General features: G+C 39.6%; 1 protein-coding gene across 3 annotated transcripts in view; it reads left to right on the forward strand.

The window, feature by feature from the left end:
• The window catches only part of Oma1 (OMA1 zinc metallopeptidase), a 61,278-nt gene extending 36,731 nt beyond the window's left edge, over nucleotides 1-24,547 (forward strand). For all 3 annotated transcript variants that reach the window (XM_055629087.1, XM_055629086.1, XM_055629089.1), the window contains 2 exons: nucleotides 9,256-9,405; nucleotides 24,105-24,547. In XM_055629087.1, the coding sequence (XP_055485062.1) occupies nucleotides 9,256-9,405; nucleotides 24,105-24,317 (363 nt within the window). In that variant the 3' untranslated portion in view covers nucleotides 24,318-24,547. The remainder of the gene's footprint in view (nucleotides 1-9,255; nucleotides 9,406-24,104) is intronic.
• Nucleotides 24,548-26,769: the final 2,222 nt, after the last annotated feature.

The raw sequence follows: 26,769 nt of genomic DNA on the forward strand, positions 1-26,769 counted from the left end.
CCTGTATCCTGTATCCTGTATCCTGTATCCTGTACCCTGTACCCTGTATCCTGTACTCTGTACTCTGTATCCTGTACCCCATATCCTGAACCCTATATCACGTACTGTGCACCCTCCCTCTACCCTCTACCTTGTATCCTGTACCCTGTATCCTGTGCTCCGTACCCTGTATCTTGTTTTGGACATTTATTGACCAGATGTTTTTATGTATGTGTGTGAAGCACTGCAGATTGAATCTAGTGCCTCATGTTTGTGAGACAAGTAAGTATCTACAGTTGAGCAAACTCCCCAACCCTGCCCTGCAATTCCCATCACATTGCCAAATTGTGACCTGATTTTCTTACACTTATGATTATAGCTCAGCTTCCTTTGTCACACGTTGAAGGAGAACAAGTGTGCTGACCCAGGGACAGGCATACCCACACCTTGCATGGTTGGCTGTAAGTTGCCCTTATGATTCTGCATGGGGCTTGCAAGTGTGGTTAGAGGAACTGTTTCTGAGAGGTGGCTCTGTTGCTCATGCGCTGCCCCTTTGAATTTATAAGCATGTGAGGCCAAGGAGCAAACAGAATGTAGGAACTTCACTAAAATGAAGTCACCTGAGGGATTTTTTTCAAACAAGAGCACACTCTCCTTAAGATTCTTTCTGCTTCTGCTCCACTATTGACTGTGAAGATGTCAATTTTGCATCTTGTTTTTATTGTTTAAATTTTCATTTTGGAGAGCTTTGAGTTATCATTATAAAAATTATTAGAATGCTTAATTTAGAATTAGTGATTATTAAGTTGTAAGTTTTATGCAGACTGAACATAGAACAAATGGTTCAAATCAGCTGGGCAAAAGATATTTGACTATTTGATTTTGCTGATGTGTATATTCGCTTGTTATTGTCAAGAAATGTTGACACTTTGCAGTCATTTGTAGAAATGACTTTTATTTTTAAATCTCACAAGCAACCAAACCATCGATACTCATTTTTGACTATCTATAACTGAAATCTAAAAAAAGAAAGCTAATTTTCTTTTAGTGCTTCTAAACTGAGGGCAGGCTCCTTAGAGGGCATTATGCATGATTGCTTGTGATTATTACAGAGACGAGGGATGTATGGATGTGTTATTTCATTCAGTGGGTGGGGACTAAGGATGACAAATACACTAGAGTGGTTTGAGGGCCCTCAACAGGAGGGATTGTCCTGCCCCAGAGCTGGTAAGGATGGTCTGGAAGCATTGCTGCTTTCTGGAAGTGACCTGAAAGAGCTATGCTCATAGCACCATCTAGTGAGGGAAGGGGGTAACAGCAGAGTCCACTTTACAGACATAAGAACATGAACTTCTAAAAGTCATGTAAACCAGTAGATTATAGAACCATAACCTTTGGACCAGGGAGGAGAGATGGAGCTAATTTAACTCAACTTTTGCTTTTACAGGTAGGGAAACTAGAGTCCAAAGTGATGACGTGATTTACCTAATAGTGTATTTGGTTAGTAGTGAGATTCCCAGCCCTTGTCTTCCAGGTTAGTACTGAGTCTTCATCACAGAGAACTGTCTTTAGATGACTGTCTGGATCCTTAGATTAGTCATTTAGGAATTAATAAACATCAAATGAAGAAGCCTCATTTCATAGATGTGTCGTAAAGTAACTTCCACAACACATACCTTGTGCTCAAATCTTATTTTGAACCTGTTTCCCCCCCAGAGAAGGAGCATTACTTTGACTTGTAATTGTTATGAATTGCATTGAATACTGAGTCTTGTGACAAAACTACACGAAACAAGAAAGAAATGTGTGTAGAATTCATTTAGAACGTTTCCAGCTTTACTGATTGATGAACTAACAACAGCAGTCAAAAGATACAGAACACTTGGGCAAGGACTTTGGAGTTATTGAGCCATGAAGTAACAACAGCCCATTTCTTTTCTGTGTTGGCTCACACTAAGTACTATTGATAAATAAAAATTTTTATTGACAAATCCTTAGAATGAATTAGCCACAAGTATTTATATCACATTAGGTTGGAAAAGAGCAGTTTTAAATTATTGACTGGAAAAACTGTTGTTTGGAGAACAAGCAATTTACAGAATATGAGTGAGCGTAGGCAGGGGACACCCTGAGCACTGGAACACACTAAGCCTGTGTGTACAGGTGCTGCTGAGGGCAGTGCAGGCAATGCCTTCAGTACTGGAGCAGCTGAGCCTGCGCACGCACAGAGGGAACTGGCTCCCTCTCGATGCCAAGGACGGTGCAGGTGACACTGGTGGTGGTGTTCATAGTTGGCCTCAATAATAGTTTTTTTATGCATTGGGTCCTGTCCTGAGTGGGTTATGTATAGTAATTCTTTTACTCTTCACTTTAGCACTTGAGATCCAGGTTTTACAAATGAAACATTTATTTATTTGTTTATTTATGTATCTGTTTGTGCATGCATGCTTCATGGTGTACATATGGAGGCCAGAGAGCATCTTCTAGGTATAGGTTCTCTTCTCCTACCATATAATTCCTGGGATTAAACATAATTCCTAAATACATAATTGCTTGGTGACAAGTGCCTCCACCCACTGAGCCTTCTTTATGCCGCTTTCTCTTTTTTTTTGTGGTAAAAATATTTAACATAAGATCTTTTCATCTAAAAATTTAAATGTGTAATACAAAACGATCCTTGGGAACAGTGTTATAGAGCAAGTATCTAGAATTTATGTCCAGTGAACAGGCTCCTCATTACCTTCTGCTTTATCCCTCATCCTGCCCTGTGTCTGAGTTTACCTGATTCCTTATGTAAGTTGAATCAGATGGGATTTGCCCTGTCCCCATTTCATTTTCCTGGTACTCCATGCCATCGTAGGCCTTCCTTCTTGGGTATGTGCAGTGCCACAGCTTCACCCACTCTTCTCCAAGGGAGCATTTAAGCTGTTTCCAGCTCTCGCCACTGTGAGGGCTGTAGCAGTGAATGGGGAGTGCTAGTTTGTCTTCATGACCCTCTTCTCAACTTGTGGGTAAACCTGCGGAGTAGATTATTGAATTGGATGGGGTTCGATTTTTAATGTTTCCGGAGTACTCTGCATCATTTTACATTTCACGAACAAAGTGTGAGAGTTGGATTTTTTAATATACTGGACAGTAATAATAATTATTATTTTTGTGTTAGCCTCCCAACAAGGGGGAGATGATATCTCAGTGGTCCTGAGGTACATTTCTTGGAGGTGTTTTGATGTTGAACATTTTTTCATACACCCATTCTTATTTGTATGCAGTTTAAGTCTTTTGTCCATTTTAAGTTATGTTTTGTTATTGATTTGTGGGTTTTCCTTGTATATTTTGGACATTAATCAGCTGTATATACAGATATTGTCTCCTGTTTTGTTCGCTGTATGGAAGCACTTGTATATAGATATGGTCGTAGACTAAAATTGCTGAGCTTTGTTTTGTGCTCTGACGTGTGTTCTGCCTCAGAGAGAGTGTGCGTGTGCTTGAGAAGCATGTGTATGTGTATCTGTCTGTTCTGAAGCTGTAGAATGGAGTGCTTTGTGTGTCTATTGGTTCATTTGGTCTAGAGATATTCCAATTCAGTGCTTTTCTTGCTAATTTTTTCATCTGAATCATATACTTATTGTTGAAAGTGTAGTATATGGAGGTGCCATTCCATAGCTATTCAATTTGTCTCTGTATTTAGATTCTTTAATACCTTATGTATCTAGAAGTGCTTTGATGTTGGGTGCATATATTTTTGCAACTATTTTATTTGGCTTGATGAGTTATTTGTTACCTGTTATTGTAAAATGTCCTTCCTTATCTCTCATATTTTGTCTGTTGCAAGATGAGCTACCTTGCTTTGTTCTTGTTTTTGAGTCTGTGAAGTGAAGTAAATTTCTTACAGAAGCATACAGTGGATTGTTTTTCTAAAAGTCTATTTAGTAGTTTTATATAATTAATTGGAGATTCTAATCTGTTACAACTAAGGTAATACATACTTGGAAGGTTAGAGCTGATAACTGGGCTGGAGAGATGGTTCGGGTTAGGAGCGCTTGTTGCTTTTACAGAGCTCCTTGATTCACTTCTTAGCACCCAGTTCCAGGGGAGCCAGAACCCTCATCTGATGTCGTTGGCACCAGGCACACACATGGTACATAAACATACATGCAGACAAAACCCTTATGATATGAAACAAATAAATATGAATTTTTTTAAAAAGAGGGCAGATTATTTCTGTTTTGTTATTTTCTGGATGTCTTGTAGCCACTCTGGTTTTAATTCCTGCCTTGCCTACTTCCTTGAGTTTGGATGATTCTATATAGCAAAATGCTTGGGATTCTTTCTGATTTTGCTCTGTAGATCTACTAACAATTTTGCTTTCTAGTTAGTGTGAGGCTTGAGTAGAATACCTAATGCATTAACAGCTTGTTTCAAGCTGGTAATCATTTAACATTGATTGTCTTGCTTACAGTTTCCGGTTTGTGCTAGTACTTGCATCAGTTTGTGATGTGGACCCTTGCCCTTTTTCTTGCCTGTGGTTGCTATTAACATCTTTTAACCCTCCTTCTAAGGATGGATAAGAGATTGCTTCCACGGAAACATGGTGATCTGAGAGTATCTTGAAGATGGCTTTGTTTTACATACAGCACCGATTTTTCACTTACTTGTCTCATGTTCTTATTTAACAGCTATTTGAATATGTATTTCAGTCTAAATGATTTCCTTTGCAATTCCTTTAAGGCGAGACTGGTGGTTGTGAATACCTTTGCCTTTGAGACAGTGTCTTACTGTGTGGCCTTCCTCTTGCCGCCTCATATGCTGGGATTTTAGGAGCATGCCACCATTCCCCATTCTTCCTGTCGCTTTCTTTGTCTCAGAAAGTTTTCATTTCTCCTTTATTTATGAAAAACAGCATTTCAGGAAAAAAGCCTTTTCGCTGACAGTTATTTTCTTTGTTACCTGAATACGTTGTCATCCCACTCACTGCTGGGCTGCAAGGCTTCTGCTGAGAAACCTTCTGAGAGGCCATGTTGAAACACTTAGACTACTTCTTCCTTAGAGTTTGAGTATTACTTTTTGTGCTCTCTTCTCCTTTGGATTGAATTTGATCGATGACATCTGTACGTCCTGTCCCTGACTGATGGCATCTGGAAGTTTCCAGCAGCATGTCCTTAAATTCTCTTTCTGTTCTTCATCCTCTTTCTGCAACTATAATGTGAATGTTTGCTCTCTTGGTGTTGTTCCATAATTCACACAGGTGTTCTTTTTCATCCTTTTTGTTCCTTTGGACAATTTCAAATGTTTCTCTGTCTTTCAATTTATTCTTTTTTGCCCAGTAGAGTTACCATTGAAGATGTTTGTTGGGTTTTCTAGTTTAGTCATTGTGTTTTTAATTTCCAGTATTTATCTTTTTAAAAAATAATCTGTTTGTTAGATTTCACAGTTTTTTCTGAATTGTTAACTGAGTTTCATTATTATTTTTTATAGTTCACTGAATTTCTTTTCTTTATGAGTGGTATTCTGAATTCAGTTGTCAATCATTATGTAAATTTTCATTTCTTTGGGGTCTGTTATTGTAACCTATCAGTTTCTTTTCAAAATGCTATGTTATTCTTTGTATATTATTAGTTTTTTTTTTTTTTTTTTTTTTTTTTTTTTTTTTTTTAAAGATAGGGTCTCATGTAGCTCTGGCCAGCCTCAAACTCAGTGAGTGGCTAAGGATGACCTTGAACTTCTGACCCTCCTATGCCAGCCTTGCAGGCTGTAGGATTACAGGATGGCCACTGTGTCCAGTTTATGAGCTGCTGGGGATCACTCTCAGGCCTGAAGCTCTCTTCTTAGACCCCAGCCCCGTGGCTCTGTTGATGTCTTGCTGCAGAGCAGCGCCTCTCCTGGCCTTCACAGTATTCTCTGATGCACTCTGAGGGTCAGCTAGTGAGAAACACAGTGGGCCAAAGTGTTTTTAGTTTGAAATACTGTAGTTACCTACTGCGATAATTTTTTCCTCTATTTCTACATAGCAAATGTTTTAAATATTTCCTTAAGCTATCTTACTTAGATTGAACAGGTAAATATTTTACTTGTCTTTTGACTAACATTTATTAGGTTAAAAAACCCCATAAATGTATTTTTTAAATACACAGATAAACTTGAATCTTTCTAGCTGCTTAGTAGGAAAACACTTTGTTCTTTTTTTTAAATTTTATTTTATTAATTACACTTTGTATCCCCCCATAAGCCCCTCCTTCCTCCCCTCCCGATCTCATCCTCCCTCCCCCTTCTTCACACCTGCCCCTCCCCAAGTCCGCTGATAGGGGCGCGGTCCTTCTCTCCTTCCTTCTGATCTTAGTCTATCAGATCACATCAGGAGTGCCTGCATTGTCATTTTCTGTGGCCTGGTAAGGCTGCTCCCCCTTCAGGGGGAGGTGATCAAAGAGCAGGCCAATCAGATTATGTCAGAGGCAGTCTCTCTTCCCATTACTATGTAACCCACTTGGACACTAAACTGCCATGGGCTACATCTGTGCAGGAGTTCTAGGTTCTCTCCATGCATGGTACTTGGTTGGAATATGAGTCTCTGGGAAGACCCCTGTGTTCAAATTTTCTGGTTCTGTTGCTCTCCTTGTGGGGTTCTTGTTCTCTCCAGCTCTTACTATTTCCCACTTCTTACATAAGATTCCATGCACTCTGCCCAATAGTTGGCCATAAGTCTCAGTGTCTGCTTTGAAGTCTGCAGGGCAGAGCCTTTCAGAGGCTCTGAAAACCTCTGTGGCAGGTTTCTAGGTTGTTTCCTGTTTTCTTCTTCTGATGTCCATCCTCTTTGCCTTTCGGGATGGGGATTGAGCATTTTAGTCAGGGTCCTCTCTCTTGATTAGTTTCTTTAGATGTACAGATTTTAGTAGGTTTATCCTATGTTGTATGTCTATATGGGTGAGTATATACCATGTGTGTCTTTCTGCTTCTGGGACAGCTCACTCAGGATGATCCTTTCCAGGTCCCACCATTTACATGCAAATTTCATGATTTCCTTATTTTTCATTGCAGAATAATACTCCATTGTGTAGATGTACCACAATTTCTGCATCCATTCTTCAGTTGAGGGGCATCTGGGCTGTTTCCAGCTTCTGGCTATTACAAATAAAGCTGCTACAAACATGGTTGAGCAAATGTCCTTATTGTGTACTTGAGCCTCTTTTGGATATATGCCTAGGAGTGGGATGGCTGGATCTTGGGGAAGCGCTACTCACTCTGGAAATCGATCTGGCGCTTTCGCAGGGAAACACTGTGTTTTTAAAGATGTTTAAATTTATTGGTGTGTATATATGCATTCATGCAGGGTCACTGTTGTGCACAGGCACACACATGCCACAGTGTTACTGTGGCATGAAAGGACAACTTCGAGGTGTCTGAGCTTGATCTTCCTTGTTGAGGTGGGGCCTCTCTTGTTTCCACTGCATGCTGCGTGTTCTGGGCTAGCTGGCCTGTGCATTTCCAGGTGGTTTTCTGTCTGCAGTCTCACTGGAGCAGGGCTGGGCTACAGCTGATGCCACAGCATCTGGCTTTTTCTGCAAGTTCTGAGGCTTAAACCTGGGAAACTAGAACTTCCTGGCTAGCACTTTGACTCTCTAAGACATTTGTCCAGCCCTATCTTGGGTTCTTTTAAATTTAGAATACTTAAAGTGATTAAAGAACTACACTGATTTGAACATTGAATAGAAATTGAATTCCAGATCATTTCTTCCTTTTTATTTCCTAACCTTAAAAATGTCTTGTTAGTGTTTTATAAGAGGGGAGGCAGCATAGATGTTGACTGTCTTGGTTAGGCATCTATTGCTGTGATAAAACATCATATCTGAAAGCAACTGGTGGTTGGGGCATTCCAGCTTACAACTCTACATCCTTATTGCAGGAAGGCAGGACAGAAAGTACAGCAGGGCAGGAACCTGGAGGCTGGTGTTGATGCGGAGGCCATGGAGGGTGCTGCTTACTGCCTTGTTCCCCATGGCTTTCACACACACCCTGCTTTCTTATAGAACCCAGGACCACCAGCCCAGGCGTGGCCCCACCTATAATGAGCTTGACCTTCCCATGTTAATCATCAACTAAGACAATGCTCCTCTAGTCAATTTGGTGAGAAAATTTTCTCACTTGAGGTCCCTTCTCCACAAACAACTTTAGCCATCTCAAGTTGACATAAAATTAGCAGCACAGCGTGCCGTTTGTCTTGCTTCTTAGGCATCACAGTCATGCGACTCAAGGCCTTGGTTTCCACATTTTGACCTACAGAAGTAAAATGGGAAATGTAAACACTTGTTTCCTAGTTTTTATGGAAAGAGTAAAATAAGATGTGAGGAAAACTGAACAGATTTCTAAAAGATCTCTAAGTCCTCTTATGGAGGATTTAAAAAGACACTTTATTGCAAACACTTTAATATAGTTCAGAATTAAGCTACTTCCTTCCCACCTCAAATACGTAAGTTAAACTACCAGGGCAACCACTGTCAACAGTTTTTAAGTAGTCGTCTACATTATTTTGTGTATTTAAAGTGTATGTGTAGGATGTGTTTATGAGTTTGTGATAAAATTGTGTCCCTTTCTACAATAGATCCATATGAATCCTTTAAAATATGGTGGGTTTTGAATGGCCTAAATGTGTTTTTTCTCATGTAGTTGAGAAAATTGGACAGGTTGATATATATTAATTATTTTTTTCGTGTTTATTAAATTTTTCTAATTGTATTATTAGGTGTAAAACTTCTTTAGTGAAGTTTAATCGCAGACTATTTTTAATAGAAAAGTTAATTTATATCAAAGAGTTTACCCTTAATACATGTTTTTATTTTCCAACATGCTGAAAATAGTGGGATTGTTGAAAATGATTACTGGGCAGGAGTCAGGGTGGTAGGCTTGTGTTGCTGCAATGCTATATTGTTTGAGCTTTGCTTTTCTCCTCATTCTGTTTTCGGAATACTGGGCATCAAACCCAGAGCCTATCATGTGCTAGGCATTTTACTCTACTGTTGAATATAAGTCCCCACTTGCGGTGTTATTCTTTTAAGTAGTGAACATATTCTACTTTTATTTAAATGGTGATAGGAAATTCGAATAATTCTGAAGCATGTAGTGACACAAAGTAAACATATATATTTTTCTCTCTTTTCATCCTTACTCCCTCCACCTCCTCATTTCTTTGATTCTCCCTCCTTAACGCTTTGAATACTTGCAGAGTTAATTTTTTTAAGTCAAAGTAACTAAGCTCATTGTGTGCCTTATTAACTCTGTGCTTAGGCGTGTGTGGACGTAAGAGCCAGCTCAGTGTTTTGGCAGCAGATGGAGTTTTCAGAGAGTCTTCATGGCTACCCCAAGTTGCCAGAGTGGCTGTCGACACACCCTTCTCATGGGAACCGAGCTGAGTACTTGGACAGACTCATACCACAGGTGAGCTAACTCTGCTAATGCTGTTGCTTCTTCGGTAGAGAAAAGGTGAGTTTCACTATGCAATTATTTTTGTAACTATAATTATTGACTATTGGTTTTCACGGAGTTGGCCAGCAAAGGAAAGTCCTGTTTACTGCAACTCTCAGGGAGTAAATTGATACATACAGCTGAGTTTCCTCGATGCGAGATCTAACTCTAGTGACTGACTTTGACTTTTAACTGATTCCGTAATGTTTTAAATGTTTAGGTGGGCCCAGAGATATAGCTCAGTTGCTGAGTGCTTGCCTAGAATACAGGAAACGCTGGACTGCATTGTAAAATCGGTGTGAATCGTACCAGTAATACCAGTGCTTGGGAGGTGGGCACAGGAAAATCAGGAGTTCAAGGACATTCCTGGTTCCACAGGGAGTTTGTGGTCAGCTTGGTCTACAAGAGACCCTGTCTCAGAGAAAACTGAAAGTAAAAAAGGGAAAGAAAACAACTTCAGGCATTTTTTCTAATATATTGGTCATAACTTAGTCTGTTGCTAAGTAATGTCTAAGTTTTGGATTAAATGGATATCAACTCCAGTTGTTCTATTCTTTCTTTCTTTCTTCCTTCCTTTCCTTTCCCTTCCTTTCCTTTTTCCTTTCCTTTCCTTTCCTTTTTCCTTTCCTTTCCTTTCCTTTCCTTTCCTTTCCTTTCCTTTCCTTTCCTTTCCTTTTTCCTTTCCTTCCCTTCCCTTCCCTTCCCTTTCCTTCCCTTTCCTTTTTTCTTTCCTTCCCTCCCCTTCCCCTTCCCCTTCCCCTTTCCCTTTCCCTTTCCCAGCATCATACTACATAACCCTGGCTACCTTGGAACTTACTGGCCCAGAATTCGCAAAGATTCTCCTACTTCTACCTTTGCCTTCCAAATGTTAGGATTAAATATATGCTCCCTCATGTCTGGCCTTTGTCAATTTTTGGTTTGTTTGTCTGAGACAGGCTTTATGAGCCTGGGGTGGCCGCAAACAGACTGACCATGTCGCTGAGACTGACCTTGACCTGCTGCGTGCTGAGAGTATAGACCTGTACTGCTGTGCCTGGTTTTGTACAGTGCTGGGGACACAACTCAGGCTTCATGCTAGTCAGGAGCTCTACCAGCTGCCAACATTTCCATCTCTGCGTGTCTTAGAAACAGTGGGGATTTGTTTCTAAATTTAGAAACTGGGAAATCTTAGATAAAACTTGGTGCCTGCTAAGGACTCACTTTCCAGTTTATAGATGTCTCCTAGTATAACCTTACATGGGGGTGTGGAATGAGTTTGTCCATCTGTCATCCCCATCCATCCATCCATCCATCCATCCATCCATCCATCCATCTGCCTATCCTTCTTTATTTGTTTGTTTGTTTGTTTATTGTTGTATTATTTTAAGTCAGAGTCTTCCTGTGGAGCTGAAGGTGGTCTTGAACTTGAGGTCTTCCTACCTCAGTTTTCCCAGTGTTGGACTACAAGCATGGGACACTATGTAAAAATAGAGCATATTTTAATAAGGCCTGGATCCTATTAATGAAGAACCGATTTTTCTTGAGCTGATCACACTTCCATGGCCTCATTCTGTGATGCTATCACGTTGGTATTAGCATTTCTACATGTGAATTTTGAGAGGAACAAAAACTAGTTGATTAGTACCTTTTTTTGTGAATGAAATCTTAGTTAGATCCTTAACATGAAGGAAAAACATTGAAAAAATAGTAGTGAAGTTACCTCAATAATCTGTAGTAATTACTCACCCAAACAGTAATGTTATCTGTTTCACTAGTAATTGGTTATATTGAGGACCAGAGAGGACCCCTGGATGTTACAAGCTTTGGAGAGGACATGGCTTGTGTCTACAGTCTCGACACACACATGTTCTTTTCATTTTAACTCAGTGCAATTCTAAACTCTGCACTTGTTTAAACTAGATAACGAATTCTACTAGCTAGCTGTGATTTGAAGCCTATTCTAAATTCTGAAGCTGTCATTTCACCAAATCACTGAGGATCTTCAGACAGGTTTTTTAAAAAAATGGTTCTTCAGGGAGATCTGTGAAAAAAGTTGATTAGAGAGCACAGGGAACATGGCTGGAGAAACAAATGTTATTTGGGAGCCAGTGAGGGAGGAAAACAGGGGAGGTCATTTTTTTTTTCCCCAAAAATAAACCATCCCAGTTTAGAAATTTAATTTGAAAACTGCAGGTAAATTTCTTATATTTTTCCCCCAAGTGATTAAATTCAATTTGAAAGCAATAAAACTCTACTACAACATTGGGAATAATTCAGTGGTTGAAGTGAGAATGATAGTTAGTACAAGGGTATACTGTTAATTAGAACACACAGTCATAAAGATTGGAATGTGCCGCTCTCCTCAGCCAGATTTCTGTAATGGCAGGAAGCAGCCATGGATGGAAGATGTGCGTCTACATACTGCTAAAGACTGCATTCTGAACAGGATCGTTTATTTGGGGTGTTTATTGTAAACTAAGTAAGGGTTGAATTTTACTAATGGCGTCTGTTCCCTGACGTTTACACCCATACATTTTGAAAGTCTAAAGCGTTAGTGCTGGCTTATGGCAGACACAGTGCTTGCAGCGTTGCTCTCCAGAAGCCAAGTGCTGAAATGGACAAGTTCACCTAGGCACTGAGTGGAAGCCAAGGTGAAGGAGTTTATCCTACAGTGGGAGTCAGAGCCTTGTGGGGATCAAGTGCATGAGGAGAGAACCAAGAAAGCAAGACCATGTGGTTCTGTGACAGGAACATAAATTTTGGTGACTTTAATTTTTAATTTCATGTGCTAAGGATTATAAGTATTTTATCAGATTCTTTGAATGCCATTATAAAATCTTTCTTACTATAGCTTATCAACATTAAAGATGATTTAAATGTTTCACATATTCAGCAGATGCTGAATCACTTTTTCTTACGGTGCTTAGGTTTTGTGATGGCAATGTCAGAGAGATCCACAGCCTCATCAAGCTTCCTCTCTAATGAAGGAGATAGAGCAGGTGCAGCTCTCTTTGTAAAGGCTCTAGTCCTATTGGATAAGGATCCCATACTTATGACCCAGTATATCTGCAGTTACCTTCTTGTAGGCTCTGTCCCCAAAGATGTACATATTAGGGGCTCAGGCTTCAAAGTAGGAATTTCTGGGAAAAACAATTCATTCTTGGGCAGACAACTAATATGTCAGCAAAGATGGGGGGGCATATTGGAAAGCAGTTGAAATTGAATAGCTAGGTTCAGTGGCTCAGCTGCCTGCCGTGAAAGTGTGAGGACATGAGTTTGGAACTCCAGAACTGATGTAAAACTGGGCATGGCCTGTACTTCCAGCACTCCTACAGGGAAATTGGAGGTGGAGACAGGAGAATCCCCAGAACCTCAGGCCAGCTAGCCTGTTTGTATGCAGCACTGAACAAGAAAAGGAGCAACACCTGAGAATGCCCTTTGACCTCCAGATGGGTGCCTCTGTCTGCATGTATGAATACGCACACAGCGTGCATGTACACATGTGCACAAGTGTGCACACACTCATAGGTATAAAAAAACAAACAAACCTAAACTGGGCTAAGTAGAGAAGGTGGTTGCAGTGAGGACTCGGACTTTGCTCGGAGTGAGATGCCGACAGGTTCTGAGCAGAGATGGAGGGTGTGATATCCTGCCTTGAACACTCGTTTTATTCTGGAGGATTTTGGGCATAGTATATTGTTCAGAGAATACACTTCTTCCCTTTTTTTGTGTTTTTGTTTTTGAGGTAGGGTCTTTCTGTGTAGTCCTGGCTATCTTGGAACTCTCTCTGTAGGCCAGGCTGACCTCAAACCCAGAGATCCACCTTCCTGCTTCTGCCTTCCCAGTCCTGGGATTAAAGGTATATGCTACCATGATGACCTCTTATTTTCTCTTTAAATAAAGGTAGGATTCTCAAATTAGAAAAAAAAATACTCTTATCATTTTTAATGTGAATTCTGGGGGGAAAAAAACCTAACATGTATAAATGCCCAGTTAAATAAATTGTGTGATCTAGTAGTATTTGAAAATGATAAATATAGGTTTGTAGTAATAATATCATTTGTTGTTGATAAGCAGATATGATATAATTTTATTTACTTGAAATAATCAGTTAGATTTAGGAAACATTCCACATATTTTGGTTACCATAACAACTTGGGTGAAAAACTGAAGAACAGATGTTGTGTCAACCTGTTGATGTTTCATAGCGTGAGCTTCAGAATTACAGTTATGCTGTTTAGACTTTGAGTTTATGTACATCATAATTTGTCCTTGAAAGAAATACCTTATTGAAGTATTTTATAAAATACGAATCACTGTGCATAACAGAAATTTTGTTGAAAGGTTTATTTTAAAATCAAAAGCCCTCACATTATTATTTTTTTCTGTGTTGTCGCTAGTTTTTTTGTCTCCTTGCCATCACTCTTCGTGAGGGCAAGAGGGGTGAGCAATGATAGAAGAGCTAGGAAAACACTTAATTTGGAATTGTTGTTTAAGGTTATATAATTATAATCATAATTTGAATGAAATTTGTTTCTAAGTATTTTAATCGTAAATAACATTCCATCTCTAGTCATGAGAATCACTGGGTAGCAAGCTGTAAATGCATTCATTTTAACCTCATTTTATTTTTAATCCTTTAAACTCTCAGGCAGCTGGGAATTTGAACTCATGTGTAAATCATTCTTATGCATTTGTAATTGGATAAAACAAATGAATAAATCATTAATATTGTGCATCTCATGAGCAGAGAATATAAGTGTTTGGAATTACCATGAAATGTCACTGTTGGCCATGTGTAAAAGCATACACTGTTCACCTTACTGAATCTCATTTTGTGTGACGTAGAGAGTGTTGAGGAAGCAAACAGCAGCTGCTATAATTGAATCGGTCTCTGTATCATACGAAGCCAGAACGCCTGACAGTAACGTTGTCTAAAACCTTAAGAAAAAAAAAGCCCAACAATATGGCTGAAAAAAATGGACTGTTAGAAAAAAACACTTTAAGGGATAAGGCAAGAAAGAGTAATGATATATGTTTAAAATAGAGGTGATGCCCCCATTTCCCAAATATCTTGCTTTCTGATTTCAGCAGAAGCTCTTAATCTAATCACAAAGACCTTCTGTCATTTCCCATTTTTTTCTTTTAGTTATCAGTTATAATTATGGATAAATAAATTCTATTTTCCTTGAAAAATCCCAGTGTATGACAGCAGTTGGTTCATATTAGTTGTTACTTCCAGTTGTTACTGGAAGTAAAAGTAGCCAGTGCCTTAAAAAAAAGTATGCTTATTGCTTATTCCTTTTAACCTTTTGAAATTGTTTGTGGGCTAAACCTTGAGCATGATGTTTGTCCACATTGGTAGAATGGTCAGATCAAACTCACAAGCAGATCTATCACCTCACAGTTTTGGAGGGTGGCAGCCCATGTCCCCACTCTTAGCAGTTTCAGGTATGTACCATTACTGGTTATGTTCTGTGTGGCGTAGCGACACTCAGAACTTCCTTCTTTTACCCACTGACCAGCATCTCCCATCTCTTCTCTTCCCTGGTGCTCACCGTGCCCTCAGCTTTGGTGAGCTGCTTCAGTAGATCCCCATGTGAGGTCACATTCTTCAGGTTCATCTGTGCTGAGACAGATGATCTGGTGTCATTGTTCTGTGTTTGTCTTTTGCTCTGTCTTCTGGAACAGCTCTGTAGACAAGCCTATCCTTGATCTTGAGGTAGTCCTCTTGCCTCTCGATTCTGAGTGCTGGGGTTATAGGTCTGTGCTAAACTGCCCAGCGAGGATTTTATAATTCCTCGGGTAGAAGGAATTGACTATAGAAACCTTTGTTCAAAACCTTGCTTCGCATTTCCAAGAGCAACTTTCTTATGCTAAAGCAGTGTTGTAGCTTTTTATGTTTATTTACTGAAATGTTTCAGTTACTTGTATTTTCTTTTGGCCATTTTAAAAACTAGTGAGACTTCAGTTTCCATCATAGTTTGTGAAGAGAAATAAATTATTTGAAAGATAAGTATTTTTGAGTGCAATCCTGATTCATGTAAATATTTAATGAACATACCTTAGGTTTTATTTAACTCATTAATTAATGAGGAAACTGACAAAATGTTACTAGAAAATAAAGGAGAATTTAACAACTATAATGTACAATAAATCCTTTATGAGATGTAAGCACCATAAATCCAAGAACAGTTATGTAGACTTACAGATGAAAACAAATCTATACCTAACTGAAGTTTTACTGAAGGAAAGTGAGCCTGGAGTTTATCAAATCCAGTAACTGGGAACTGATTTGGAATAGGTTGGTTGGTCATAAATTGTCAGAGTCCGTGGAGCTAAGCAGGTCAAAAGAAAAAGTTTTTTGCTGTAGCATTACTCAAACCTTGCAAAGTGTTGTTAAATTTCAGAAAATTGTTCCCTTTGGCAAATTAATTTCTTTTTAAAAAAATTTTTAAAATTTATTACAGTTTATTAACTTTGTATCCCAGCTGTAGCCCCATCCCTCATCCCCTCCCAATCCCACCCTCCTTGTCTTATCTCCTTCCATGTCCCTTCCCCAGTCCACTGATAGGGAGGTCCTCCTCCCCTTCCTCTGACCCTAGCTTATCAGGTCTCATCCAGACTATCTGCATTGTCTTCCTCAGTGGCCCAGGGGGAGATGATCAAAGAGCCAGCCACTGAGTTCATGTTCCTCTTACTAGGGAGGCCATTTGGAGACTGAGCTGCCATGGGCTACATCTGTGCACAGATTCTAGGTTATCTCCATGCATGATCCTTGGTTGGAATATCAGTCTCAGAAAAGACTCCTTTGCCCAGATATTTTGGTTCTGTTGCTCTCCTTGTGGAGCTCCATTCCCCTCCAGTCTTTCTAGGCAGATTCATTTCTTGACATGATCATCCTTCTGTCAGTAGACCTCTAAGCCTCAGGAAAGGATTCATCCGTCCTTTTTCCCCTTCCCTTCCTTCCCCCTTTCTTTTCCCACCACCCTTTAGTTACTTTGCAATCATTTTGATAATTATCAATAGGTATATAGTCTCTTAGAAACACAACTAACTGTAAAGCAGCTCTGCAGATGCTTCCAGTCAGGCAGAGTTCACTTCCATTTCCATGGACAAATACAATTTTCATTATTATTAGTTTTAAAGTGACAAAAAGAAGGCAAATATTTGGTGAGTAGTTTTAGCCAAGTGATATTAGTTAGTAGCTCAGGTTAAAATCAGAATTAAAATGTGTATATAGACATGAAGCCTCTCAAAAATGTGTATAATGTGTGTATGTATATGTTTATGTCTGGGTCATCACATTAGGTGCAGCTAAGTATAAGAACTGCAGTAAACCTTCTAGAATGGACCTTCGTAGGCTAACTGTGAAAAGAGGGAAGGTGTCACTAAGTCAAATATAAATTTATTTTAGAAACCTGTAGAGTCACACAAATTAGCCAGCTAAAGGGCTCCAAGACAGGATGGGGCTTTACTTTGGAGTCTTTGTCCACAATTGCAAAGAACAATTACTTAGTGACTAATTAATTCTAGCATCAAAATATAAAAATCAACTATCTGATTCATTTTATGAGCACAAATGATTCTGTTTCCGCAATTTGATCAAAACATCTTTAAAAATTTATGATCTGAGATCATTAATCAGCAAATAAGGCAGGGCTGCATCACATTATTATTTATTACAAGCAACTAAAATTTTCTCACATTCATAGGTGACATCTTTTTTTGTTTCGTTTTGCTTTTTGAGACAAGGTTTCTCTGTGTAGCCTTGGCTGTCCTGAACTCAGGACCAGGCTGGCCTCTAACTCACAGAGATCCCCCTGCCTCTGCCTTCCTGAGTACTGGGATTACAGGTGTGGCCTTTTAAAGGCATATGAGACTGGAATCTTTGATTCTTCTTTTCTTCTCTGCATCCTTTCCTGTCAGGCTGTGGGCTTCTACTATACATTAGGAATCTTCGTGGTCCTTTACCACTGCCACTACCTAGACCTAGTTCCTGCAGCTCTCTCTAATTTCAGGCTTCCTGCTCCATTGTTTCTATCAGTGGCCAATTACTTTCTTTCTTTCTTTCTTTCTTTCTTTCTTTCTTTCTTTCTTTCTTTCTTTCTTTCTTTCTTTCTTTCTTTCTTCCTTCCTTCCTTCCTTCCTTCCTTTCCTTCTATTTAAATTTATTATTTTTAATTTATTAACTTTATGTTGTAGTCCTCTCCCTCATCTTATCCCAGTCCCACCTTTCCTCGCTCTTCCACACCCCCACCCCAGTCCTCAGAAAGGAGGAGTTCTCTCCCTTAACACTGACCCCGGCCTCATCAAGACTGGCTGCATTTTCTTCCTCTGTGGCCTTGCAAGGCTGTCCTGCCAGGGGGTTGTGATTAGAAAAGAGGCAACAGAGTCCATGTCAGAGACAGCCCCTATTCTCCCCTTACTAGCGAACCCACATAGTGACTGAGGTGCCTATCTGCTACATCTGAATAGGGGCCTAGAACTTCTCCATGGATGGTCCTTGGTTGGTGCATTAGTCTCCACAGGGACCCCTGGGTCCAGATTTGTTGTCTCTGTTAGTCTTCTTGTGGAACTCTTGTCCCTCCATGTCCTTCTAACCTCCCATCCCCTTCTTCCATTAGACATCCTGTCCTCTGCCCAAAGTTTGGCTGTGAGTCTTAGCATCTGCTTCAATCCTGTGTTTTGTGGATCCTTTCAGAGAAACCCTCTATAGTAGACTCCTGTCTTGTTTCATCTCTTTAACTGCTTCCAGTGTCTATTCTATATGCCTTTCTGAATGAGAATTAAGCATCCTCCCTAAAGTCCTCCTTGTAACTTAGCTTCTTTAGGTCTATGGATTATAGTCTGGTTATCCTGTGTTATTTGGCTAATATCCACTTAGAAGTGAGTATATAGTATGCTTGTCGTTCTGGGTTAGGTTACCTTACAATGGTCTTTCTAGATCCATCCATTTGCCTGCAAATTTCATGTTATTCTTGTTTTTAATAGCTGAATAATATTCCATTTTGTAGCTGTCCCACAGTTTATCCATTCTTCAGTTTATAGGCATCTGGATTGTTTTCAGTTTCTGGCTATTATGAATGAAGCTGCCGTGAACAGTTGGGCAAGTGTCCATCTTTGCGTATATGCTGAGGAATGTTATAGCTAGGTCTTGAGGTTGAGCTGTTCCCAATTTTCTGAGAAAGTGCCAGATTGATTTCCAAAGTAGTTGCACAAGTGTGCAATCCAACCAGCAATGGAGGAATGTTTTCCTTTCTCCACAACCTCACCAGCATGTGCTGTCACTTGAGTTTTTGATCTTAGCCATTCTGATAGGTGTAATATAGAATCTCAGAGTAGTTTTGATTTGCATTTCCCTGATGGTTAATGACGTTGAACATTTCTTTAAGTGTTTCTCCTCCATTTGAGATTCCCCTGTTGAGAATTCGCTGTTTAGTTCTGTACCCGATTTTTAATTGGATTATTTGGATTGTTGGTGTTTAATTTCTTGAGTTCTTTATGTATTTTGTATATTAGCCTTTTGTTGGCTGTAGTGTTGGTGAAGATCTTTTTCCAGTCTGTAGGCTATTGTTTTGTTTTAATGACAGTGTCTTTTGCTTTACAGAAGCGTTGCAGTTTCATGAGGTCCCATTTATTAATTGTTGATCTTAGAGCCTGTGCTGTTGGTGTTCTGTTCAGGAAGTTGTCTCCTGTGCCAATGAGATCCAGGCTCTTTCCAACTTTTTTTTTTCTTCTAATATATTTCGTGTGTCTGGTCTTATGTTGAGGTCTGTGATCCACTTGGACTTTAGTTTTGTGCAGGGTGATAAATATGGATCTATTTGCATTTTTCTACATGTCAGCATCCAATTAGAACAGCACCATTTGTTGAAGATGCTATCTTTTTTCCATTTTATGGTGTTGGCTTCTTTGTAAAAAAACAAGTGTCCATAGGTGTATGGCTTTATTTCTAGGTCTTCAATTTGATTCCATTGATCCACCAGTCTATTTCTATGTCAGTATTATGCAGTTTTTATTATTGCTGCTCTGTAGTATAGCTTGAGATCAGGGATGAAGATACCTACTGAAGATCTTTTATTGTACAGGATTGTTTTTAGCTATTCTGGGGTTTTTATTTTTCCGTACAAATTTGAGAATTTTAGAATTGTTCTTTCAAGGTCTGTAAAGAATTGTGTTGGTATTTTGATGGGAATTGCATTGAATGTGTAGATTGCTTTTGGTAAGATGGCCATTTTTACTATGTTAGTCCTACTGCCATGAGTGTGGGAGATCTTTCCATCTTCTGATATCTTCTTCAGTTTCTTTCTTCAGTGACTTGAAGTTCTTGTCATACAGGTCTTTAACTTGGTTAGAGTTGCACCAAGGTACTTTATATTATTTATGGCTATTGTGAAGGGGATTGTATCCCTAAATCTTTCTCAGCACGTCTGTCATTTGTATACAGGAGGGCTACTGATTTTTTTGAGTTAATTTTGTATCCAACCACTTTGCTGAAAGTGTTTATCAGCTGTAGGAGTACTTGGTAGAATTTTTGGGTCACTTATGTATACTATCATATAATCTGCAAATAGTAATATTTTGACTTCTTTCTTTACAATTTGTATCCCATTGATCTCCCTTAGTTGTATTATTGCTGTAGCTAGGACTTCAAGTACTATATTGAAGAGATATGAAGAGAGTGGGTATGGGTAGCCTTGTCTTGTCCCTGATTTTAGTGGAATTGCTTTGAATTTCTCTCCATTTAATTTGATGTTGGCTATCGGCTTACTGTATATTGCTTTTATTATGTTTAGTTATGGGCCTTGTATCCCTGATCTCTCCAAGACTTTTATCAGGAAGGGGTGTTGGATTTTGTCAAAGGCCTTTTCTGCATTTAATGAGATGATCATGTGGTTTTTCTCTTTCAGTTTGTTGTATGGTGGATTACATTGTTGGATTTTTTTATATTGAACCACAGTGGCCCATTTTCAACATATAATTAGAACGATCTTTCAAATGTTCTTGCCTAAAATTTTCCAGTGCTTTTTTTTTAATGTAACTTAGAATAAGACCTTGTTCTAGATACTTTGTCTTTTTTTTTTTCAGTCTAATCTGATGGATGCAATTCCTCAGTTGAGGTTTCCTCTTTCAAGGTGACTAGTTTATGTCAAAATGACCAGCACAGTTCCATGGTATTTTAGGTACATGAGTTGGCCACTGTCTATCTTGCTTACATCTGTCTTGCTTCAAGGTTTTCTTGGTTCTAGTCATTTCACACCAGGCTTGATTCTTCCTTACAGACCCTCCACTTGTGGATTTCTCTGTCTCAGGCATCACCTCCCCGAAGACGCTTTTTCTGCTCCCTCAGTGTCAGATAGCCTGTCTCCCATGCAGTCATTCTCCCTGTTCAAACTAGGATGATCTTGTTTATGGTTGATTAATTCTACCTTGAAATATATGGCCCTGCTGTCTGTGGTCTGTGGTGACTCCACAGCATTGAAGATGCCTAGTGAATACGTAAATGACCCTAGGAGATACAATAATAGAAAAAATACATAACAGCTAAAAATAGGACACTTTGCAGGAGAACTGAGCAGTGCTTGCACTGCTTAGATGATTTTAGCTGTAGGAAATTATAACCAGTAATGAGAAAAAGATGCTCATAGGAACTGGCAATTTAGAAATAGCTGTGAGCTTAGGAATCTTTTCTCCTTTTCTCTAATTCTGCCTAGGTGACCTTACTTTGGTACAAAGTCTAACCTTTGCTTTTCTCCATGCAATGTTAGGTTAGCAGACTCTTCAAAGTTCTGCTTTACAGACCTGTGTATCTTTGTAGGTAAGGCCCTGGCATCCTCTTCCCCCCCAAGTCTTGTTTTGTTTTGTTTTGTTTTTTATTCACTTTACATCCTGATTATATCCACCTCCCTCCACTCCTTCTGGTCCCACCCTCCCTCTCTGTTTCCCCATTTCCCTCCCCTGCTCTTCACAAAAGGGGAGCCCTCCCCCTCCACAACACTGCCAAGCATAGCATGTCGCATCAGGACTGGGTGCATCATCCTCTTCCACTGAGGCCAGGCAAGGCAGCCTTGCTAGAGGTATACGTGATAGAAAAAGCAGGCAAACAGAGTTAAGATCAGAGACAGTCCCTGCTCCCTTTACTAAGGAACCCACATAAAGACTAAGCTGCCCATCAGTTACACACGTGTAGGGGGCTAGGTCCAGTCCATGGATGGCCCTTGGTTGGTGCTTCAGTCTCCATAAGCTCCCTGGGCCCAGGTTATTTGACTCTGTTGGTCTTTTCCTGGGAGGATATGAGGGTGACTCTAGCCAAGACTCCTAGTACCTGGGGTCATAGAGGCTGAAGAGGCTACCTCCCACCTAGACAAGACTTCTAGTGGGGGGAGGGGAATACCAACCCACCCACAAAACTTTCACCCAAAATAAAGATAGAGCAGAGATTGAGGGAATGTCCAACCAATACCTGACCCAACCTGAGATCCACCCCATGGGAGAGAGCCAAGCCCTGTCACTATTAAGGTTACTCTGCTATGCTTGCAGATTCAAGCTTGGCATAGCTGACTTCTGAGAGACTCCACCCAACAGTGGATCGAAACAGATGCTGAGACTCACAGCCAAACATTAGGTGGAGTGCGGGGAGCCTTGTGGAAGAGGGAGGGAAAGGATAGAAGGACGAAGGGGACAAGAACTCCACAAGAAGACCTTCCTTAACTCTTGACACTTTACTGATAAAAAGTGGCTTGCACTATAACACACACTTGGGTAATGTCTGTAAGTTGCGAGTGCAGAACAAGGCACAGAGTGAAGAGTGGATGCCTGTCACTTCTGCAGCAGTCGGGATCTTTCAGGCTAGCTGCTTCCCACTTCCTTTCAGTCTTCCTCAGGAGCCTCAGACCTATATATTCTTGCTATTGGATTGTTGTTCCATTTTCTCATAAATTGCAAACACTCCCTAATATTTTTACACCATTTGTTAAAATGATTATTCATAGTTTAAAATCCAGCCTTTGTTTATAAAGTGCCTATTACATGCAATATATACAATCAGACAGAAAATAAAGGCAGCGTAAGGCATATTTTAGGTGCACATGGGGAAAATTCCCACTTTTGAAAATTTTGAAGATTTATTTAATATGATAGATTTGAATTTATAAAATGGAAAAATTTTTAGCACACTGAAATGTAATAAAACATATAGGAAGAAATCCAAAAATCAAGAAAAATATTTTACCAATATATTAACTAAATCTTACTATTCAGAAGATTTTGCATGTATATGTATATATATATCATATATATATATATAATGATCTGTAATACAATTTTTCTTGAGAGGAAAGATGCATCAGTCCTTATATGAGGAAACGGTGAAAAGAAATGTTTATGAAGACTAGTTTTTCTGGCGAATAAGGAAACAGCTCAGACATTTCCAAAGTTCATGTACTCTGTAGAAAGTTTATTCAAAGAAGCATGTGGTACAAAATTACTAGCATAAAAAGCATACTAGACAAAAGCAAAATTTTCAGCCTTTTGTTTTTAAGCTAACTTTTAAAAAGTAATAGATTTTTTATTTTATACATATATTCAATAGATTTTTGAGACAGGATCTCAGGTAGCCCAGGCTAGCCTTAAACTTATTCTGAGGATAACCCTGAAATCTGATCTTTCCGAGTCTACCTCCTAAGTTATACAGTTATAGGCATTGACTTCCACCTCTGTTTCATTCATGGTGGTATGTATTCTGTAGGTTTGGGCACATGCTATGGTGTGTATCCAACTTTATAGTGTGTGGAGTTTTTCTCTGTCCTGAAACATTTGGTGTCTGTTTATCTGTCTTTCTCCTTGGCCTGCACAGAGCTAGGTTGTTCTTGGGGCTGGTTTTGTGGAGCAGCAGTCAGAGAGCTTGCCTTGTGTTGCAGTGACTCTGTGCTATTCCATGCTGTTTTGGGTTTCCCCAGCATATGTAAATTACATGCTTATGTTGCTGTTTCCTAACGTTGCAGTTTTAAGCCTTCTATTTATTTTCCACTGCAAAGAACTAGATCAGGCTTTCTTTTCACCACTGTCATATCCCATACATGCACACACATGCTGCTCTCTTCTTCCCCAAAGGATTAAATTGTGATTTCGGTTGATTCAAGATTTGTATTTTAAACTATAAACACCAGTTACAACTGAGTTACACAGTGCGTTATAATTACTCTTCCTTTCCCACAACATTTCATTCGCCCTAGAGTGAAAAATTGTTGTAAGTTTGATTTTCTGCTCCTTCTCTGTCATTACCATCTATTTCACCCTAGAAGGTCACAGCTGTGAGCAACTTTGTTGTTGTTTTCTTTGGTGTGTTTAGACATGGGCATTCTATTATTTTCCTTGTATCCTATAGAATCCTCAGAACTTCGTTAATCCTACATTGTTCCTAGTTGCTGCTAGGGGTGACTGCGATTGTTTGCTCTCTCTGAGACTTGTTTCCCTCACCATGTGGCTATTGTCATCTCTACAGCTGCTGCTTTAAAAGTGATAGTTGTGGGATCAGATCATGGAAAGGGATTATATGTCTACCTGTGGTTCTTCTTCATGTGTTATACTTGAGCTATTTAAACTCCCATTCAGGTGTACAGGCGTGTTTGCTTACTTTTGGTTGTCTTGTACAGACTGTATGGGAAACTACCTTGTACGCTTCTTCATAGGCTCTCAAACTTCGGGAGGCCTGTAACTGCCCACCGCTCTCCGGACCAGACCCGCGGTCACTGTTTAAACTCACTGTGAAGCGTTTTCTTGAAGACTCGGAGAAAGAGGACTTAAACATCACCGTCAAGAAGCAGAAGGTAGATGCTCTCCCCATTCAGAAGCAGGAGCAGATCCCACTGACATACATAGTTGAAAAAAGAACTGCAAGTTGAACTGAAATGTATGAAACTTGGGGTATATGAAGAGTACGGTGACCCTCATCATTTTTATGCAACTCTTAAAAATGATGTTTTAAATAAAAAAATGGGTATTCAAGATCAAGTCATATATATTATAGCTGTTATCTGAATTTTTCTAGATTTTTATCTTTCATGAAATATTGATGTATTTTAAAATACTGCCAATGAGGAAAACGTCACAGAATAAATTTATATTACTCATTTCACTGTCATCCATTCTTGTTTTAGATTTGGAGTCAGGCCCTAGTGTAGTAATTATTATAAAGAGCGTCCTGCTCAGCCTAAATTGGGTTTTGGATTCTGGGTCGTTATGAAATGGGAAACTGATAGTCCGAAAGTGATGGTCTGCACTGGGGTGTAGGGGAGTGTCGGAAAGGAGGCCTGAGGGAGAACTCGCAAAGGAAATAGCTGCAGGCAGCTTCCGTTCAGAGGCACAGGAAGTGCTGCTTGCAGTCCAGGTCACTTTGTGACAAAGCGAGTACAGTACATAAATACTGCAGGATGGAGGGTGGTCCTCATGCCGTGGTGATGTGGGGATTTGGAGGCTCCCAGAGGACAAGCTCTAGTCTCACTGTTCTCGCCCACAGAGGAAGGAGGGAGTGTTGCTCTCCAGCTCCTCACTGGCTGACAGGCAGGGCCCGGGGCCAAGAGAACCTGGGTGAAGGTGTTCAAGGTACTTCCCCAGTGAAGCAAAAGCTGATGACTGTGTTGTGTAGGAATGGAGGTAAATTTTAAAACATGAGTCATTCAGTGTTTTGGTTTTATTTACACTCTTAAAGTTATCATAGGTTTCTTCTTTTAGATGGATGGTTTCTTGGGAGACATTAAATAGATACTTTGTTGGAGAATTAAAAATGCAAGAAAATACATTTTATGAGTAACTGCTATGAGCTGAACCCTTAAAAGATTTGTTTTACTTTTAATTAAGTATCTAAGTGGGGAGTATAAGCAGGTGCATGTGATGTTCAAGGAGGCCAGAAAGGGTGTCTGATCCTTGGAGCTGGGGTTATAGGTTGTGTTCAAGGAGGCCAGAAAGGGTGTTCAATCCCTGGAGCTGGGGCTATAGGTGGTAGTGAACCTGATATGGGTTCTGAGAACTGAACCTGAAGTGAACAGTAAGTGTTTTTAACTACCGAACCATCTGGCTAGACCCTGAACCAAGTGCCTTTTTACTTCAATTATTCCAAAGTCATAGGTAAGTTATATTTTCATTTTATGTTTATGAATGGGCTTGGGGAGGCTTAATAATGTGTCCAGTGTCTCTTACCTAGAAAGAACAAAAGTATATCTCTGATTACAGTTTGTCCATTTGCACAACTCTCACATACCAACAACAAAGCTATAAAAAGACAAGGAGCATTCTTGATTATCTGTTAGCTCCAGTATAGGTGAACATCATTTAAGTGTAAAATCAGAGACCATTATGCTGTCTGCCGGATGGCTTTCTAAATTGTCTTCCATCCTTTTGTCAATCGTCATGAAAAACTTGGGGTAAGGTAGTGTGACAGAACAGGTCTCCCGCCTCTAAAGCTCGTGTTACTTGGCATGCATCCTGATGCTTAGTTGTCAAGAAGACAGGTTTGAGCCTATTTGTTTTCCTGGGCTCGTTATGTCTTGTTTATAAACTATTTCTTGATCTGCACACAAAACAACAGTTATAAGAGGAGTTTCACAGTAGCTGCTATCCATGTTGTCATTCTTTACACTACTGTAAAGTTTTATAAGAGGCACCCCATAATGTATAAAGACATTTGGAGAATGTCACCCACAGGTAAACAGTAAAGCATACCATTTGATTTCCGTGAAGAGTTTCTAAGAAAATAGTATACTGTGGTCCCTGGTCTTATTTTTTTCTTCTGTCCTTCTGGCAAAACTAATTGTACTGTTTAGACGTATTAGAAATTACATACAAGTTGACATGTCAGAAACAACATGGATACATTCAAGGTAATGTCTTTTGGTATATGTGAAAGTTTTTAAGCTGTAGAATCATGCAGAGAAGCATTTGATTTCACCTCAGGATGTTCTGGAGCCTCTTGGGAGAAATTAAAAAGCAGCTGACTGTAAGATACATTCAAGTTCTCAAGTGTTATGCACATTTCATTGTATAACTTCTCCTGTTATTGTCTGTGTTCTTCCTGCATGCAGATGTTGGTGTAGCGACTTTTAGCTGCTTTATTGGGTTGTTTTCCCTGTCTCTACACCACCCCTATATCTTTCAACCCTCCAGCACTAGGTTGGAGAGAAAGAACATTATAGTGGGAAGGGGTCCTTGATATTGTTAGACTGATAAAGGGAGTACATTCTATCTTCGTAGTCAGGATATCTCCAACTGCAATCCAGCAGACAGCAAACAGTAACAGCAGCAGCATCAGGAGCAAACAACAACCAGCAACAGCATCAGGGGAGCAGCAGTTGCCACCTC

Source organism: Psammomys obesus, unplaced genomic scaffold, assembly GCF_907164565.1.
Source record: "Psammomys obesus unplaced genomic scaffold, mPsaObe1.curated_primary_1811, whole genome shotgun sequence".
NCBI classification, from domain to species: domain Eukaryota; kingdom Metazoa; phylum Chordata; class Mammalia; order Rodentia; family Muridae; genus Psammomys; species Psammomys obesus.